This window comes from Nicotiana tomentosiformis, chromosome 4, assembly GCF_000390325.3.
Source record: "Nicotiana tomentosiformis chromosome 4, ASM39032v3, whole genome shotgun sequence".
NCBI lineage: Eukaryota > Viridiplantae > Streptophyta > Magnoliopsida > Solanales > Solanaceae > Nicotiana > Nicotiana tomentosiformis.
In genome coordinates, this window is record NC_090815.1 from 134,305,057 (window position 1) to 134,326,042 (window position 20,986).

At 34.1% G+C, this 20,986-nt stretch overlaps 2 protein-coding genes across 2 annotated transcripts; both read right to left on the reverse strand.

Moving 5' to 3' along the window:
• Positions 1 to 252: 252 nt before the first annotated feature.
• Positions 253 to 2,996, reverse strand: LOC104097127 (expansin-A11-like). The gene is made up of 3 exons (XM_009603654.4): positions 2,732 to 2,996; positions 2,056 to 2,377; positions 253 to 1,039 (listed from the first exon to the last, which is right to left on the reverse strand). The coding sequence occupies exons 1-3, from the start codon at positions 2,871 to 2,873 to the stop codon at positions 733 to 735; spliced, it is 771 nt and encodes a 256-aa protein (XP_009601949.1). The 5' UTR covers positions 2,874 to 2,996; the 3' UTR covers positions 253 to 732.
• A 3,592-nt stretch (positions 2,997 to 6,588) lies between these two features.
• LOC104097128 (uncharacterized) lies at positions 6,589 to 13,172 on the reverse strand. The gene is made up of 9 exons (XM_009603655.4): positions 13,033 to 13,172; positions 12,748 to 12,870; positions 9,678 to 9,758; positions 9,500 to 9,588; positions 9,308 to 9,382; positions 8,901 to 8,962; positions 8,750 to 8,815; positions 7,383 to 7,568; positions 6,589 to 7,005 (listed from the first exon to the last, which is right to left on the reverse strand). Exons 2-9 carry the CDS (start codon positions 12,868 to 12,870, stop codon positions 6,926 to 6,928), a joined length of 762 nt encoding a protein of 253 aa, XP_009601950.1. The 5' UTR covers positions 13,033 to 13,172; the 3' UTR covers positions 6,589 to 6,925.
• Between the last annotated feature and the right edge of the window lie 7,814 nt (positions 13,173 to 20,986).

The following is a 20,986-nucleotide window of genomic DNA, read 5'->3' on the forward strand; positions in this document are numbered from 1 at the left end:
GACATAGTCCGTTCAATTAACTAAGCAATATGATTTTTTTATTTACAACACTTGTGTCATAAATAGTGGAACCCAACCGACTAAATTTCTATCCATCTGGTAAGGGGAAATAGATTTATCCATTAGTTTATAAGTTTAAGCTTTATTAATCGGCTTTATAAAAATTAGTAACTTAAAAAAGAATTAGAATTTAACCAGGTTTGCTTTAATTATTTACGAACTAATTTAGCAGCAAAAAAGACAAACACTTGATACAAGATAACAAAAATATGTATAATATAACATTGAAAATGACCATATTACAAGCGTACAAGAAAGAGCAAAAACTTTAGAAGTATGCTTGATGCAGCTACAACATTTGCATCAAAGACAAAAAGTGTCTTATTGTTCCTTTGATATCACAATAAAAATGCAAATTTCAAACTATACTAAATACACACAATAAATTTCAACAGATTTGTGATTTCAGCATCTTTGGACTAGAGTTCGTGGCTTACTTAACCACCATCATTCTATCGAACCTTAGCCATTAGTCTGGCCAGTGTTTTTCGAATATCAGATGATTAAATAAAAAATAATTTTAAAAAAAATCAACCAACAGTGTAAAAGAGAAAATTGAGAGGAGGGGGGAGGAGAGGGGGCGGGCTGCTTTCAGCAAAACAGTAAGCACGCCGCTGCCTATCACGTATGAACTCACGAACTCTAAATCCTGTAATTTCAAACTTTCTTTAATTAGAAATTAATAGAGGTTGAATATGTTTGCCCAAAATTCCAGTTGGAAGAGATAGCATTTAAGAATGTTTTAGTGACACCGTCGGTAGTTGTGACCTTAAAAGACAAGGGTTGGCCATTGAGATATGCATTGGATTGCCAATTGGCCCCCCAATTTCTGGACATTGTCATCCAGTTTGATTTTGAGCCTTTAATTTGAACAGATTGTACAGATCCAGCCCCTCCTACATTGCTTATCATCAATAGCTCAAAATAGTTCCTTCCATTTATTGTGAATCTAACTCCACCTTTTTTCACGCAAGGAATCCTGTAAAAAAAACACCCAAATTTTCAAGTCAAATTGCAAAGAATTATGTCCAAGCACTGAGCCAAGACCAGATATGTATTAACTGACAACAATTTGAATTCCTAAATTTATCGAAAATAACCTCTACCTTCATAAGATAAGGGTAAAATTTGCATACGCACTACCTCCCCAGACCCATTTGTGAAATTAGTCTGGATTTGTTATTATTGTAATTTGAGCAGACTTAGGGGTATGAAATGGTCAAGTTGAACTAAATTTAGTAAGCGTTTGGACATAAAAATTATAAAATTCCGAAAAAATGTGGGGGAAAAAATTTCAAGTGAAAATCGTATTTGAAAACTAAGTTATGTTTGGATATGAATACAATTTTGGGCTATTTTTGAATTTTTGTGGGTGGTCTGGAATGAAATTTTTGAAAAATAATTTTTTGGAGTTTTCCAAATTTTTGAAAAATTCTAAAATTCATCTTTAACTGAATATTAAAAATTTTATGGCCAAACACTAATTTTGAAAGAAGGTGAAAAAATTTCAGAAAAAAAGTAATTTTTTTTTAATGGCTAAATTGGTTGAATCAATAAACAAATGAGTCATAATCTGCCCAAAACTTATTGCTTCAAGATAGGCAGATTAATTTGACTAAACAATACTCAATCTATCCAACTTAAATCATTTATCTTTTTCTTATTTTTATAATTTTATAATTTTTGTAACTACCAAATCAAGCTAATAAAAGTACTTTTCATTTATTATCATAACTATATCTAACCAACCAAACCTAAAAAAAACTATATTTATATTTTTTAATAAGTTTCTTTATTGGTCGATTTGGGTTTGTACTAATAATAATTACACATCAGTCTCAAACAATTGATCTCCAAAATTGATCCAACCTATTAATGAATATATGCATAAATCGATCGGTCTATCCAAACGTGAAGGAACTAGACAAATTATATTTTCATGCGCTAAATTTGACACACTTAAATTAAAGTGAGAGAAGTAAACTAGTAAAATACCTTTGGTATAGGACAGGAACAATGCCACCTCTGTAAATGCCAATGTTTTCCCAAGCAGGTTGAGCCATGTCAAAATGTGGTCGAGGGGGATTGCACCATCCACCATTGTTGCTAGGAAGTGCATAATTTGGTGGACAAAAATTTGTGGCTGTAATTGTAACATATGTTCCTTTTCTACACCATTTAGGATCTTGATTGTAATCACACATAATCTTGTAACATTGACCACATGATCCTCCATCGTTGAACAATGCAGTACTCAATGCAGCAGTGTTTGTACCATACCCTGTTGAATACAAATTTCCATATCCGCAAGCACCCCCTGTCCCACACAAGAAACAAAACACAGTCAGTCCATCTTTATAACAGTCTGTAATCTATAATAACATTTACTATAATGGCCAAGTTTTCTTTGGAATCAATTTTTCATTTTATGTTATAATATATGTTCTCTATAAGAGTACTTTACTATAACAATCAAATTTTTTTAGAACAAACGAGGTTATTATAAAGAAGTTTGACTGCATATTACTTCTTAATTATCAAGATTAGCTCATTTTTACTTTTCCCTCATTTTATTTTATATGGCGATATTTGACAGGCTGAAAATGAATGAGTGTCATATAAAATGAAACAAACAAACCAAATTTCTTCCTACATAAAATTTTGTGCTTACCCATTGTGCCAGAAGCATCAGCTCCACCATAAAAAGTGGCATGAGCACTCTGCCATCCAGAAGCAGAGAAACCATTTGCATTGAAAAAAAGGTTACAAAATCCAAATATGAAACCCAATGCTAAAATGCCAATGTTGGCCATTTTCTTTTGTTAAAGCAAAGCAGCAGAAGAAGAAATATTGAGATTTTTGTGGAGAAAGAAAGATTGAGGAATTGGAGTTGGGATCACTTGTGTACAAATAATGGCTTAGCCAAGAAAAGTAGCTTGCTACTTATAATAGGGGGTTGCAAACTATTTAATACAACTACCTCACATGTGATCACTGCAATTGGGTTTGGAAGAAAAAAAGGACACCATTTATTTAATATTGTAAGGGATAATTACACTTTTAATCCCTCAATAACTAATATTTTCCGATTTTGATCCTTGTGATATTTCACTAAGCTCTTTTTAATATTAAATTAACAAAAATATATGTTTTTGGACCCCTTACATGGAAGAAATGTTATACACTCAAACCTCTCTATAACAGTTTCGTTTGTTCCGAATATTTTTGGATGTTATAGCGAAGTGCTGTCATAGAGAACATATATTATAACATAACATAAATATTGGTTCCGGAAAAGCTTGACTTTTATAGTGAAGTGTTATTGAGGGATGTTATAGAGAGGTCTAATTGTGTCGACATTATATTTAGTACTTTATTACTTTCATATATGGAATAGCAATACAAATTTAATATAATACTACTTGGTAATTAAATGATTTAATCGTTATAATTCATTGAATATGTAAAGATTCATATCCAGACGAATCAAAATTAAACATTTTTAATTAATTGGATGTTAAATATACTTTGCAAAATATTATAAGAATCAAAATTAAAATTCGTTGATATATTAGAGACTTATAATGAAATTTCCTATATTGTAATTTCTCTGCAGAAATCTGAAAAATGTCTGGACCTTATTCAATTATTCCCATGTTCAGTATATCAAACCTATATTCTGAACCACATGGTTTTCCCAACAGAGAATCAGTATAGATCAAAATCTCATCTCAATTCTGTTCAATTTTCTCATATTTTCCAAATGTGTTTTCTTGTTTGTTTATGCGACGAAAAACTAATTTATTAAATGTTCTTCATAGGATATATAACAATATTTCACGTCAATTTTATCTGATGCAACCTCACATGGCCTTGCTTTGACATTACATGCATCTGTCCCATCATTCTCATGTGTAATCCACATGTTTGTGTTTTAAAACCTTTTTTATTTACCATTTTACTTGTCTTTGTGGTCCAATTAAATACTAATGATTCTGCATTATGCTTTGTACCTAGCTGCTAATTCCTTTTTGTTTTAAAATATTACCTATATTTTATAACTTAACGACAATTATACTAAGATCTATCTTGATAACATTTCCTGCAAATCTACCCCATCTAGGCTGGTATGATCGGTGTAAATCCATCTTTGAGATATAGTATAAAGAGGGGCTCTCTTTTTTTTTCCTTTTTTTTAAAATACTTTTTACGCTAACTAATATAATTTGGTGTAAATACTGAATCTTCATAAGTCATTTATGAGCTTTGCTTTCAGTGTTTCTCGAGAAATTTTAGTGTGCATAACAGAATATTCTTGAAAATTCTATTTTGCTATAATAAAGGATGAGAATTACTCATTTTCCACAAGTAGAGCCTTTGTTATGATAGGCATATAGCGTATTTTGATCCGTAGCAGAGTCACCGGAAAAATCAAGTGAATAGTTTTGGTTGTCGTTTTATAAATAGCGCTCTAACTAGAAAATCATTCAAAACTTGATCGAAAAACTAATGTTTGTACTACTCCAGCGATTCAAGAAAATGTTGAAATCCAACTGTATTAAGTTCCTAGCACAATGGATTTCCATTGTACCACAAGTGTGAAAGCATTTTCCAATTATCACCATTTAGTATATATACAAAAGAAACAAAAAAAAGTTAAATGTAATTAGATTAAATCTGATTCTTTGGACATAAGGTTGGTTGATCATAAGTCTTTCCTCATTTACACCAAATTATGCCTTTAATTACGGCGTATATCGAGAAAAAGTAGAAACATGTCTTTATTTTTGGTCTTTAGACTTTAGTAATAGAAAAATACTATTTTCTGGTAGAAAATATGTGTTTAATGTGTTCCAATCTTGACAATTCTTGAAACTACCCATGTGATCATTGTCTCCACCGTCAAGCAAACATATGTAGTTGATAGAAGAGTCTACCTTATGCTTTTTTCAATACCAACCATATGTTTATTTTTCTTCTTTTTTTGAGACAAAAATACCCACCATATGCTTTTTTCTTTTTCTTTTTCTAAGAGAAAAATAGGCACCATATGGTTTTTGATAACAAATTGTCAAACGGGACAGTCAGTACGTCGACACGTAGATTAGAGGAATTGGCTGTAGAAAATCACATCTAACGTCTGATTATATAGTTAATATATTACATCCAATCTACCTATTAAGAAAGATATTTAGAACCTTAATCATAAGAATATTTATCAAAATTATTTGTTACCTCTCTTTGAATGTCTCACTCAATTAGAATTTCACTAATAAAAATTTTAAGGGCAAATATAGGGAAAAGAAAGTGAAAAATAACTTTTTATTTTCCTAAAAGGTTAAGTATTTCAAATAAATTTATTTTATCAAAATATATTTCAGATCGAATAGATTACTATCTAATCCAATCAAGTAAAACACTGTTGCATGCCAATCATTTGGACATTTTAACAAGTGAAAGGTTTGACTGGTTCAAGACTTGAGATTGATTAATATATCCAGTTTCCAAATAATATAGTAATATGCAAATAGCTTACAAAAATCTTGAAAAATCAAATTTGCAGCTCTTATCGAAGAAGAATGCCAACGGGACAATTTTGCACAAAAGAGGCAAAAATAAAAAGAAAAAGAAAAGCACCGCAATTGTTGCCAGGAATTAGAAAAGCTGTAGAGGTTATGACTTATGACTATTGACTGGTCGGTTTATCATTTTACAACTCTTAACATTATTCTTTCCTTGAGAAACTGGCAAAAACAAAGGCAAATTGTATAAGTCTTCTTTAAAGCTTTCAGATTTCCATCCACGTGTACGGTATTTTCCATATCTAATATTTTGTCCTTCTTGTTTTAGATTACCACAGTTACATCATCCAATAATGTTCGAACATTTAAGTTTGGTCCAATATTTGTTAGGTAAGAGATATTTATGTCGCTAGAAAATTACAATATCGGATTGAAACGTACTTAAATAGAGAGACATGAATAATGTAAATTCATATAGCAACCTTGTCTCACGCTCCTGCTATTCTCTTGCATTTTTGTTCTTTGCTAGTATGACTATGATGTAAAGAGTAAGAAATAAACTCCTTCAAAGCCACAAGAGCATTTGCAAGCAGGTATATTTTCTTTAGCGAGTAAATAGTTAACCAAATAACAGGATTTTCCATACTAATAAGATATTAATAGGGCATGATACACAGCTTAGCTTACAACCCACTTCGGCTCAGATCGAAGCTTCCACTCCGTCCTAAGATGGCTCAAAGAAGAGAGGGATACCTATCGCATCAAGTATCAATTTTACACCATCTACTAACATTGGTTCATCCGAATCTTTAAGGAAGAGATCGACGATCCAAGTTCTTTTACCACGCGAGAACTCGTAGGAGGTGAGAAAGCCCCTTACTCCTCCCCCAGTGTCATGTTGCACTGTTTGTTACGAACCATAGAGCAAGCTATAATCATTCATCGTCATTGTAAAAGCAGAAGACTTTCAATAGTTAAAGCATAAAACGCAGCAGAAATTATGTAATTTGAGTATTCTGCCAACTAAAAACAGAGGCAAATTTACGCACTGAGGTCAACACTGAACATGTCTAACACAGACAAATTAAAGAATGTGCTGCTCACTAAGGAAATTACACTTGATCAAGCACCTAATCTACCAGAAAGAAAATACTAGAAGATATCAAGAAAAAAAACAAAAAAACTCACCACATACGGGCGGTCATGAAATCTATAATTAGTCTACTCTGATTACAGATCAATAACCTACTGTTAACACGGGTAACAACTGAAGGGAAAAAAAACATAGAACATGGAGCAGGCACTCATAGCACATAATCTCTGTATTCTTCAAAGTTTGATCTTTAAGCACCACCGCCATGGATCGGCCCATTAGTTCTGAAACCGCGTCCCCTACCACGAGTTCCCCTTCCCCGTCCGCGGCCTACAACAAATAAAAACCTTAGTTACAGAAGGCAAGTATTGAGAGATCGTTAGATAACTAGCAATTGTTCTTCCAGTTGGAGTAACTCGACGTCTACTATTCGGAGATGCATCTTCTCAAGAGTGAAACAGAAAGAACAGAGGGCATTGCATAAACCCCATTCCAGCATAAACATAAAATGCTTCTGAACAAGAATGATCACAGCACGAAGTATTCCACATGCAATGCAAGAAAACTATTCGGTGAAGTATTAAATTATGAAAGCGGTAACGATAAATTTTGAAAGAGCAAGATAAGGAGAGTTGATCATCAGCACTGAGTTAAATATGCAGAATAGTTCACAGAAAATAAACTATGGAAAGGCAGCAAAGCTCTACCTCGGCCCTGCATGGGTGCTTCTTGATTGTAGAAGTCAGCATCTTGCTGGGCATCCTGAGGACCATTGTACCCTCCCCTTCCACGGCCACGGAAGCTACGACCTCTGCCTCGACCCCTACCCCTACCATAGCTCCGATTGCGATCAAACCCGCCATCATCGTATTCAGCCAACATAAAGCCATTTCCTGAATAAGATAGCAGCCAGCATGGATAAGATAGCAGCCAGCATGGATAAGATAGCAGCCAGCATGTCATGAACAATAATCGCTTTTATTCGCATTCTTAAAATCAGCCAATTACACAATGACGTAGAGCAACCCTCTACTCTTTCATCATTCCTGACATACGGGTGCACTAAAGAATATGGTCAAAACAAGAGAGAGTATTCCTTGTATATGTCATGAAAATCTGCTACTTTAAGGATAAGAATTCAAAACATCAGGTGGAAGTCCAGACATGACAAAACCTTAAGTCGGCAATTATCAGCACCATCTCCAACGAGCCTACATTTCATTGAAGCGATCAAAATGAATTGTTCCAATTTATAAAATTGTAATTTTCAGCGTACAACTTCACTCAATGGAAATGTACCTCTTAGCAAAAGGAACACACTTCTATACATGTATATGTTAGCAGTTGCTGGGAAAACGATGTTCAGGGTTGACAATTGGCTTTTTTCTCAGAGCTTAGGGTTCATCTTGTTCTTTTGTTCTTTATTTCTATAATAAGATATTAGCATTCATCATTAATGAAGAACATTATTTCAGAAGAATATATAGAACTGGCATATCTCATTAGACTTTGATGACATACATTATTTTTAATCAGCACAGTACGTGGCGGCAGTCTGAACCTCAATTATGACAGACGGGAAGAATTCACCTAGTGTCGAACTTTATTGACTTGTGTCTCATTCTTTGGCTGAAAGACTTTCTTAAAAGTGATTTATCCCCCCCAGAAATGAATCCCTTTACCAGGACATGTATGCATACTTCCTCCTACCCCGGCAATGAATCCCTTTACCACTACATGTATGCATAATTCCTCTATGCTTGGTTGTTGTAAAGGAAGAACATAACTTGCATTAAAGGTGATATTCTGTTATTTTTTAAACAAAATTTTGAGAAAGGTAACAGTTTAAAATCATTTTATTTCATCTTAATATTGAACAAATAGAGGGCCATTCAACCAACGATCCAATTTTATATCCTAGAAGAAACACTCTCACGGTCAAGAGAACAAGAAAACACCCCAAAAGCGTCAAAACATCTGCTTACAGGGGCAATCTGAATCATATGTTTAATCCTACATGATCAATGGAGCCTTAATAAAAAGAACATAAAAAAAACTACACAAGAATTCGTACCTGAGAAACCTCTAGACCTTCCCCTTCCTCTACCACCGCGGCCTCTTCGTCCACCACTAGGTGATCCTTTTAAATATTCAGATATTAGCAAATAATACCACTCTGTTTTACATATTACCAGTATTTGCATCCTTTTAAAAAAACAACAAACCTCCATCATAGTCAAAATCTGTCAACACTTTCACCTGGTCTGCTGGCAATGGTGGTTGGTACCTGCAGGCGCGAGCAAAGCATGAGGCCACAAGGTTTGCAAACCAATTTCCTTGCAACAAATCATAATACTTGCATGAAGACCACATATTTATAAGGTTTGCACATTGAGCACCATTTGAGTAAAGCAGCGTACACAAGTGTAGTCCTCCTCAAGATTGGAACGTTACATACTGACTCTCCTTCGTAACTAATTTTTCAACCATGAATATCTCCTTCCACAACTAGTAATATAATAAACCAATTTTTTTATAAAGTAAATGAATTTCATTAAAGTTTGGGGCAAAATGCCCAAGAAGTATACCAAAAGGTAGAAAAATTCCACTATAAAAAGACCAAAAAACTCACCCCACAGAAGTCAAATCCAGCTCCTTTTTTGAGAGGGTAATTGTGATCATTGAGACATGCCTGGTGGTTTCGAGACTGCAGCCAATAAAAAAAGTTAAATATAGATAAAGAACAATACATCGGGCACCACAACTTTAATTTTTTTAAATAAAAATCACAACTTAATTCCCAAAGCTTCAAATATGCACTTACGGTAGAAGGCCTTCTTCAAGGGGTTCCCATGTATCAGTAATATCAGTGGATGTAATAGACGTTATTTGGTGAAGACCAACAATCCTCCTCTGCACAAGCCCATGTCAATATCCAAAATTCATCAGAAATCGAACACGTAGAACAACAGGAAGTATAAAGAAGAAGTGTTCACTTTTACCTTAATCAATTCCACAATGGTCACTGTCTTGTTGATTGCCCTGCCCATTGCCTTGAACACAATCTCATCTGATCCTTTTTCCTAAAAATGTTGCATAAATAAAAAGGACAACAAATTCTGAAGAGCGACACCACACTGGATAATATTGATTATAGAATGGTAAAAAACATGCATGCACATATAGGCTTAAGCAAGGTCTGAAATCTAGGTTTTAAAACTTTTTTCCAAGTACTGACATTAAAATCTCCAATCCTCCTCCATGCAAGAAGATCAACGGGGGAGGGACGGGAGTCCACAAACAATAAGAAATGGTAGTTTCCACCGAATTAAGTAGGGCTGGGTATATATTGGGTAAAACTGATAGCCCGAACCGAAAAAATCTTATTGGGTTATATGTATTGGGTTATTGGGTTAATGGTTCGATAACGGATTTGTATTATTTGATTATTGGGTTAGCGATTCGGGTCTCGGTTTGCCCAATTTTATTAACGGTTTAACCGATAACCCAATAAGCTTTATTAAAATTATAATTTTACTCTTAGGTATATAAAGCCACCTTAGGGCTTCATTATCTATTAGTACTATATTTGGACTTCTTAATTTTCAAGGTATAATTGCCACTATTTTCTGTTGTTTCTACCGTATTTGGACAAATGGACTTGAGCAAATCTTAATTCCTTATATGAAAGAAGCTTTTGTAATTATGGTCCTCTAATTCCCAATATTCAGTATATTTTGCTAATTGATCCTCCCAATGGATCCTCCCGAATAGAACAGAGTACGTGTGCCACCTTTACATAATATGTTATTGCACTTGCTACAATTGCTGGATAAGGTCATTTCACGGTATCAATAAATTTAATATTTCGCTCTTAAACAATTGAACATTGTTGCATTAGATGAAAAAGTTAATAATGAGTTCTTCCGTCATTGTCATGGTAGGATGTAAGTTAATATGGTGAAGTCATCCTCTTTCATTTCATAATCTCATTGATGTTCATTCGTGTGTGAATATATGAAGTACATCTGAGCAAATTTTGTTGTATGCAACTGAACAAATTTTTTGATGAGGGTAGACATGTGTCCATGAAACTTTTGTTCACTCTTTACAACATAATTGAAAGAGATCAAGGTTATAAGATCAATTACCGTTATACACTACGCTTTTCCCTCTAAATAAGTTATCTTATCGGGTAAACCGATAACCGAATCAATAACAATCAATAACCAATTAACCGATAACCGATATTTCGGTTATCAGTTTAGCATATTTATAAACCGATAACCAATATGTCAAACCAATAATATTCAAAACCGAACCGAACCGACCGATACCAACCCCTAGAATTAAGCACAAATTATTTGCTGCTGATTACTCTTAATTTTAACTTTTCTAGACAAATTGATCAGATTGAGCGCATATAACTCAGGGGTGCTTTGAGAATAATTAGAAGTGACTTATCTCACTAAATACATACAAAAGCTAATACATCAACCAGGAAAATCAGCGCTACTAAGGGCAGTATAAGCAATGCTAATGCAACAAAATAACATCCTCTTCTACTCTTTAACCCAAAAGGTGAGGTCAACTCAAACCAAAGAAAGAAGTTAGATTAAAAACAAATTCCACGGCCTATATCCAGGGACAAACGAACTTGAGCAATTTCAAAAGCATAGAACAAAACAAACATTTCAAAATATTACATATTGCTAGGGATGGGCGATCGGGCTGTTCGAATTGAATATAAAAATTTCGGTTTGGATATTCGGTATAAGGATTAAATAAATGGCAATCCAAATAAGTTCGGATTGGTTCGGATTTTTTAAGTTCGGTTTTGGATTAATCGGTTTGGATATTTCGGATTCTCGATTTTGAGCCTATAAGTTTAGATATTTCTTCTTCTTACAAAAATGAACATCCAAATAAAGTATTCATGTTAAATTACCTAAAAAGTTCCTCATTCTCACTGCAATCTGCCAAATAAAGTATTCAAGTAATAAAATCATTATAAAAAAAATACAACAAATACATTAATAAGGCCGATAAGATGTAAGAATAGTAAAACTAGTCCAAATAGAAAATATCCTTACAGTAACTTAGTAATTAGAATCGAATATATGAGATAATGACTAATGGATAAGGTATTGGACTTCTTACTGTTGGCATATGGATAATTGACTAAATATAAAGTATAAAAAATTTGGATTTTCGAAAATACACAAATCTGAAGTACCAAATCCAATATCCAATCCTAAATCCAAAAAAAATTAAAAATTAAATCCAAAATTCAATCCGTAATCCGAAAATTCAAACCAAAAATCCAAAAAGTTCGGATTTCGATTTGGATTTCGGATTTGCCCAAACTATGCCCACCCCTACATATTGCCATTTAAGGTGTTCTCAACATGACCAACACCCAATCCATTTTCTATACAAATTTCATAATATTAACGACACAAAATCCGATAAACTACGCAAATTTTAATCTTTGATGAGATGCTTCAATCAACCAAAATTTTATTCACTCATTACTTCAATATTTCCTTCTACTATAACTAATAAATTTTATAAGCTAAACTTAATGTGTCTAGACACACATATATAACGGGATGAAGGCAGTAAAATAGATAAACAAGCACTTAACAAAACATAACCAAAATTTACACAAAAGCTAACACATCAACCACTAAAATAAGTGTTACTAACGGCAAGACAAGCAAAGCTAATGCAACAACATATCACCCTCTTCTCAATGCAAGCTAATGCAACAAAAGCATAAAACAAACAAACACTTCTAAGAATTACACATTAGCATCTTAGGACGTTTCAAAACGATTGAAAACAATCCACATCAATACAAATTTAACAATTTACATAGATTAAAATCCATTAAACAATATTTTATCATGACTTCAAAATTTCCTTCTCCGATTACTAATAAAAAGGTACACACATCAACATTTACAGTGTCTAAGCAATTATTTAGACGGGATTGAGACAATAAAATCGGTAAACAAACAGAAAACAACAATAAAATTAAATAAAAAAGATTTTGATATGAAAAATCACCTGAAGCAAGGTCATAGCATAGGTGATATAGCTGCGCATGCGACCCTGACTAGTAATCCGAATCTCATTCTCATCAATGGGTGTTCCTGCCCTTGGCTTCTCCACTTTTTGGTACCGATCCATCTATTATTCACAAATCGTAAACAAATAATTTTTAAAAAAAAAAAAAACACACAAATTGGCATAACTATAACGAGGAAGAAGAAATTAAGCTTACAGATGAAATAAATTAGGGTTAAATCGATTAGATCTGAGAATAAAAGGATGTAATTAGCATAATAGTACCTTTGGTAAGAATAAGGATAAGATAATACTCCTATAATTGTTCTTCTCCACGAAAAGAAGAGCCCTCTTCTCCGGCTTCGTTTCTTCGTTTACGCCCTAACCGCTTCACTCTTATTTTCTTATCTTTTATAGTGCCGGCTTTCTTCTCTGCCCTAATTACCGGTCCAACCGGTTTTCTGTTCGAGCTTATCCACGTATCCCTCAGCTTTTCAATTTATCTTCGGAAAAACAACGTGGCATTCTTTGATTAGGCACAAACTTTAAAAATATAAAATATTAAGAATTATAGTCTAAAATAAGTGTTAGACATTTATATAATTATAAATAATATTTTTTTTGTTGAGTCACTAAAAAGGATGATGTGTCATATAAATTAAGACAAAAAGAGTATTATTTGTAAAATTGGATTAATTTAATATCTCAATTTTTACATAATAATTGAGTGATATGCATGCACGTAATGTGCCAAAAACTTGTATTCACTTGATAGTTAAGTCACTACAATTTAGCTAATTAAATATAGGAGGGACATTTTCGAAAACGAAAGCTTATTGAGCTTAGTTTGTTTAGATACACTTCACTTCAATAATAATTATCGTAAAATATGAAAATTGTCATGTTTTTGCAATGAAAATGTGGTCCAAGCGGAGAGGATATACAGGAGAAATAAAAGGATAGGATAGCATCCTGTCATTTACACATTTTCTCTGAATACTTTTTTTCCAAAAAATATTACTTTCCTCATCACAAAATGTCAAGGTTAACATGATCTAGTTTTCATTATGATTTTTAATCATTAAATTTTTAAATTTTGGAATTTTTATGTTCCTTGTGTCTTTTATATCAAGATATATATTTAAAACAGAAACAAAGTGGGCGTTTGGACTTTAGAATTGTAAAATTCCAAAAAAAAAAGTGAATTTTTTTTTCAAATGAATAGTATTTGAAAATTAGAGTTGTGTTTGGACATGAATATAATTTTGGGTTATTTTTGAAGTTTTGTGAGTGATATGAGTAAAAAATAATTTTAAAAAAAAAAAAAAATTGGAGTTTTTTAAATTTTCGAAAAATTTCAAAATTCATCTTCAAGTGAAAATTAAAAATTTTATGGCCAAACACTAATTTCAAAAAAAATTAAAAAAAATTGAAAAAAAATTGAATAAATTCTTATGTCCACACGGGCTCTAAATGCACCCAATTTGCATGCCTTTCACTAACCTTGATAACGTAAGAAAAAGTTTTGGTTCGTATAACTATAAGTCATAGTCATTAATTAATTTGTTGTACAAAAGCATGCAGACTTGATCAATTAGCGAGCGAAAAACGTTTTAACGCTAATTATTGTCAATTTGTCATAATAATTTGTACAAAAGGAGACACAAAATTTGTCTTTCTTAGGCATCACCCAGGTGATAGGGACAGATGCAAAATATAGACTTATAAGATCAATGATTCACAAGAAAAACAAAAAATGCAAGGGGTCACTACCGTCTAACAGTGTACAATTTTTTTACATTATCTATATAGTTTAAATTATACTTGGATATTAGTTATTATTTTTACGAAATTATCAATTAATGTTTATTATAAAAATTTACTTGTAGTAATTTCTTTTTTAAGTTATCTCATTGTGTAAAAAAATTCTGCACCATAAATGTTTAGAAGTAAACTCTTCCTGTTAAGATGTTATATATATACTAGTGCGGCCCAACGTATTTTGAGGTCTAAAGCCAAACTTTAACGAGGGGCCTTAATGTTTTTAATTTTTTTTTTATTTGAAGTCAATTTTTTTAGTTTTTTTAGATGCAAAGTTACTAATAATTTTCTTATAATCAATTTCTCCTAATAAGTCTTTCTCAATTGACAATATAGCTAACACATTTAATCTCTCTTGATACATTGTTGATCTTAGGTAAGATTTTATCAATTTTAATTTTAAAAAGCTTCTTAGGTAAGTCCATTGACTAGGATCATATATATTTATAGGAGTTGAATTATCTATTTCATTCATAAGCTCTTGATTTTTTTGAGGTTTCATTTCCAACTTGTCACTTACTTATTCTTTTTCTACTTGAATATTATTAATTTTAGAATTATCTAACTCAATCGAATTACTAACTTGCTTATCTAGAGAACGCTCTCCCAAATTTTCTGATTCAAGATTTTTATAATTCAATAAAAATTTATCAAGAGCACCTTTTTGAGATTGCACTAGATTTTGAATTCTTCTTCTTTTCTTGAGTTTTTCATAACCAGATTCATACTTTCTATTTGACATACTTATCTTCTAATAAATAATCTAAAAATATACTAAATAGCAAAATATTAAATTTTAGATGAGAAAATAATAAAAAGATAGAATGATAGAACCTGGTTCAAGAATGGATAACTTGATATCAAATTAAATTTTCTGCTCGAGTATGCTTGTCATAAGACTTGAATTATGAAAATAGAACGAACAAAAATACTCCACTATTTCTTGAATCAATACATTGAACTCTGAACCCTGAAGCTCCACAATAATGCTTGATCTTTGGCTATTGCAGAATGGAGGCATGAATTGAAGAACAAAGTATAAAAATATAATATAATGCACACCTCTATTTTCACTTTGCTCGAGAAAGTTGTGGTCCACTATTTCAAATTTATGTTCTCTTTTTATGCAAACTTCTCACGTATTATTTCACTTTATAATTTTTTTTAATTTTTATCTTATTTTATATATATATATATATATATATATATATATATATATATATAGAGAGAGAGAGAGAGAGAGAGAGAATTTAGGTATAACCAAAAAATGGGGCCTCATAAATGTGAGCCCTAAAGCAATTGCTTTACCCGTTTTATGGACGGGCCGCCCTGATACTAATTCCTTATATAACAGTAGTAATCTTTTTTCAGTCTACGATTTAACAATCAACAAGACAATCAATAAACTTGTTTTCAGTAAAAAGGAATATGGATGTTAATAAGCTACATTACTATGTTGTATCATTCATTATGAATTTACAATCTTAAATTCGGAAGACCGGAAACGAAATCAAGGAACAAGTTGCTCATCATGTTAGAATGAACCAAAAACCAAATCCGTAGTTGCCTTTGATTTGAACTTTGAAGTGTAATTAAAAAAAGATACGTCGGACACTAGCTAGTGACCGACCAATAATACATTAGCTATTTTCTTCAAATTTAACCACGAGCATCTAGAACAATAGATGGTGCATGTGACTATGTTCCCCAAAAATCTAAAGACAATTTTTTTATTATTCAACAGCAAATCTTCCAATCAACCCCTACGTGCCGTACAAAGTCACAAAATTATTTTCAAAAGAAAAAAATGTTATTAAGTATGCACTACAAGTGGTAATTTAGTTCAATAAATAATGTTGAGAAAATTCCAAATAGACTGCCATTTATATATTTTGGTTTATCTGTTAAGAAAGGGAAAATGGACCATCTTGATATACCATAGGGATTTTTTTATTTCTATACACTATTTGAAACCGTATTATGAAAAATGTTTATGTTTTGGTATTTATCCGACCTAAACACATTTTAGTTACAAAATATATACAATTCACCTTAAATGACTCTCATTCCATTATTTGTGCCTTCAATTAAGGGATTTAGTTATACCATTTTTCTTTTTTCTCTCATCTCTCCCCTCTCCCCTCTTCTCTCCAGATTGAACTTATATTAAGGGATTTAGAGAATCGAATCCCTCATATCTCGAGTACCGTCACTCTATCTTTCTCCCCACATATCTCATCTTCTATTACTTCATGGCAAAATATAGAAATAACCATGCCTTCTGATTTTGTGGATGTTTCTGCCACCGCTGGGTACTTAGATAGCTATGCCCAAATGGATCATTGTGCATCTACCAATGAGTTTGGCCAATTTCTATCACCCTATCTCTAGTTCTTTGCTTCTGTCTTGTGTCGTTATTAGTAGTACTAATAATTTGTAAGGACTTTGCGCAACGATATGGAACTCCATGGTATTTAATGTAATTATTAGAAATAGATTCGATGGGGTAATAACTTGTCAAAAAAAATATATTAGACTGCAAAATTCAATTTTCATTTCTGCTGATGCAGGGTAATTCAACGTAAAATTCCAAACTGGGTTATTGTTACGTTAGATAGTTTAAACACGACGAGCTACTGTTTTCTAGCTTTAGCACAATGAATGATTGTAACGACCCAGCTGGTCGTTTTGGGTATTTTAACTCCGTTCCCCCATTTACTGCTCAATTTATGCTTTATAGTTGTTTTATAACTTACCAGGTTAGTGGGTTCGGGTCCGAAAGAATTTGAAGTGAAATGAGACAACTAGTCTCATAATTAAAAATTTAAGTTAGAAAAGTGGACCGGATATGGACCTATGTGTAAACGACCTCGGGTTTTAATTTTGATGATTTCAATAGATCCGTATGGTGATTTTGGACTTAGGAGCGTGTCCGGAAAATTATTTAGAGATCCGTAGTGGAATAAGGCTTGAAATGCCGAAAGTTGAATTTTTGGGAAGTTTGATCGGGGGGAGTGACTTTTTGATATCGGGGTTGGAATCCGATTCTGAAAATTTGAATACCTCTGTTATGTCATTTATGACTTGTGTGCAAAATTTGAGGTCAATCGGACGTGATTTGACAGGTTCCGGAGTCAATTGTAGAAATTAGAAATTTCAAAGTTCAATAGGTTTGAATTGGGGTGTAATTCATGGTTTTAGCATTGTTTGAGGTGATTTGAGGATTCAACTAAGTTCGTATGATGTTTTAGGACTTGTTGGTATATTTGGTTGAGGTCCCGAGGGCCTCGGGTGAGTTTCGGATGGTTAACGGATCAAAAAATGGACTAAAATAGCTGCTGCAAATTCCATCTCTTAGAATCGAGCCGAGAATCTACCAGAAATCGAGCCCAGATGCGAGCCCAGGGTCGAGGGCCACGATCGAGCCCAGGGGCGAGGGCCACGATCGAAGGCAGGGTCGAAGACATGATCGAAGGCCATGATCGAGGATCAGGATCGAAGCCACGATCGAGGCCCATGATCAAGTCCCAGGATCGAGGACCTCGATCGAAGGCCAAGATCGAGGCAGAAGCGAGGTTGTATGGGCAGAATTATAAAAACAGGGACTTCGTCCCATTCGCCATTTTTTGACAAATTGGAGCTTGAGGAGAGGTGATTTTTGATAGATTTTCAAGGAAAACTTGAGGTAAGTCCCTTATAATTATTTCTACTCCATAATATTATATTATCATCTAATAATCCGACTAGATTACATGATTTTGAGGTGTAAATCGGAGATTAGAACTTAGAAATTTGGAAATAAGATTTGTAGATTAGAGGGTCGAGTTGAGGTATGATTTTGGTAAAATTGGTATGGGTAGACTCGTGATTGAATGGGCTTTCAGATTTTATAACTTTTGTCGGGTTCCGAGACGTGGGCCCCATGGGCGATTTTTGAGCTAAAATTCGGATTTTTATGGAAAATTTGTATTTTCTTATGGAATTAATTCCAATAAATTTTATTGACTGAAATAAATTATTTATAGCTAGATTCGAGGCGTTTGGAGGCCAATTCACGAGGAAAGGACATTGCAAAATAAGAATTTCACGGCTTGAGGTAAGTAACAGTTTTAAATCTGATTCTGAGGGTATGAAACCCCAGATTTTGTGTCACGTGATTATTTTGGAGGTGACGCACATGCTAGGTGACGGGCGTGTGGGCGTGCACCGAGGGAATTATGACTTGGTCCGTCCCGTGGAAACTGTATAGTTGAATAATTTATTGTAAGTTATATGCTCTCTGTGTGTTGAAGAAATTTGACTATAAATCATGTTAGAAATCATGCTTAAACTATGTTATAGTACTGTTGAGACCCGCATAGGTCGCGTACTTATTGAATTATTTGCTAATTGCTATCTTGTACTCAGTCATAATTTTTCTTGCGTATTATACCTCAGTCTTTCTGGATATTTATTGATACACTATGTTATCTTTGTTTGGGTCGATCTTTGTAATTTCTGAGAGCCCAAGAGACTAAAGAGGTTGAGGACTGAGTAAGGCTGAGGGCCTGTCGGTGAGGTAAGGATATTATGGAATGTGAGTTGTCCGTGCAGGATATTATAGCACGTGAGTTGTCCATCCAGATTATAGTGCTTGGGCTGTAGGAGCCCCTCCGGAGTCTGTACACCTCCAGTGAGCGGGGGTACCCATTGAGTGTGAGTGTTGGGGGCTGAGAGCCGAGCGATTGAGTTGTTGTGACGAGTTGAGAGACTGTATTTTCTTTTCATTTGTTGTTGCACTTAGTTGTTATCTGTCATTATTGTGAAATTCTCTGAATGATTTTATATCCGGATTATATGAAATTGAATTGTATAAGAATTGATTTGATTTAAACTTCCAGATTTGAATGCATGTCTATTCTTTTTTAGAATTACTGAAAGTGAACTATAATTGTGAAGCTCGTCACTATCTTCAATTCCTTAGTTATTATTGTTACTTGCTGAGTTGGTTGTACTCATACTACACCCTGCACTTCGTGTGCAGATCCAGGTGTTCCCGAACATAGCAGATGTTGATTCTTTTGCACAGTTGATTTTTCGGAGATTCAGAGGTAGTTGCCTTGTTTCGCAGACCTTGCCTCTCCTTCCTTATCTCATTATTTACATTATTTGGTCTTAGAATATTATGGACCGTATTTTCTAGACTTGTATTCATATTAGATGCTCATGTACTCAGTGACACTAGGTTTTGGGAAGTGTTCGTATCAGTATTTGTGGGATTTTGTATTGTATTTAATTTTTGTATTTTCAAACTTAAAGAGAAATTGTGGTTTATGGAGATTATTGGCTTGCCTAGTATTGAGATAGGCGCCATCATGACAGGTTGGGATTTTGGGTCGTGATAAGTTGGTATCAGAGCCTAGGTTACATAGGTCTCACGAGTCATGAGCAGGTTTAGTAGAGTCTTGCGGATTGGTACGGAGAAGTCTGTACTTATCTTCGAGAGACTGCATAACCCTTAGGAAAATTTTTCTTTCTTGTATTCTATCGTGCGAATTTGTTGATTCCAGAAACTAAATTTATGTTATTCTATTCTCTCATAGATGGTGAGGACACGTACTACCGGATCGGACGGTCGGCCACCAGTGCCACCATTTAGGGCCGCGAGAGGTCGGGGCCATGGTAGAGGCCGGGGTCGAGGTAGAGATCGATGTGTAGCTCGTACCACAGTTGGACCAGCACTTGTAGTACCACCAGTTGCTCCAGCTTAGAAGCAGATTCCAGATATAGCTGAGCCGACAGGATCAGCTCAGGCACCAGTTGTCCCCATTGAGGTTCCAGGCCTTCAGGAGACTTTGGCCCAGATATTGGTAGCTTGCACTGGTCTGGATCAGGTGGTTTCGGCTCAGGCCGCACCTGCCACTTCTCAGGCCGGGGGAGGTACTCATACCCATGTTGCATGTACTCCAGACCAGGTAGTATAGAGACTTCAAATACCGGGGGCACTACCAGCCCAGCCGACTGCAGTTGTTCAAGCCCCGGTAGTTCCTGTTATGCCAAATGATGAGCAGAGGAGACTTGAGAGATTTGAGAGGCTTTTACCTCCATCTTTTAGCAGTGTGGAGTCAGACGATGCTCAGGGTTTTATGGATAAGTGTCAACAGATGCTTTGGACAGCGGGTATTCTAGAGACCAGTGGGGTCTCATTCACTACTTTTCAGTTTTCTGGGGCTTCCTTCAGATGGTGGGAGGCTTAAGAGAGGTATAGGTCGGTCGGTGCAACACCTCTTACCTAGCAACATTTCTCCGGTCTATTCCTGGAAAAGTTCGTACCTCAGTCCCGCAGAGAGGAGCTGCACAGGCAAATTGAGCAGCTTCATCAGGGTGATATGTCCATGACACAGTATGAGATGAGATTTTCAGAATTGGTCCGTCATGC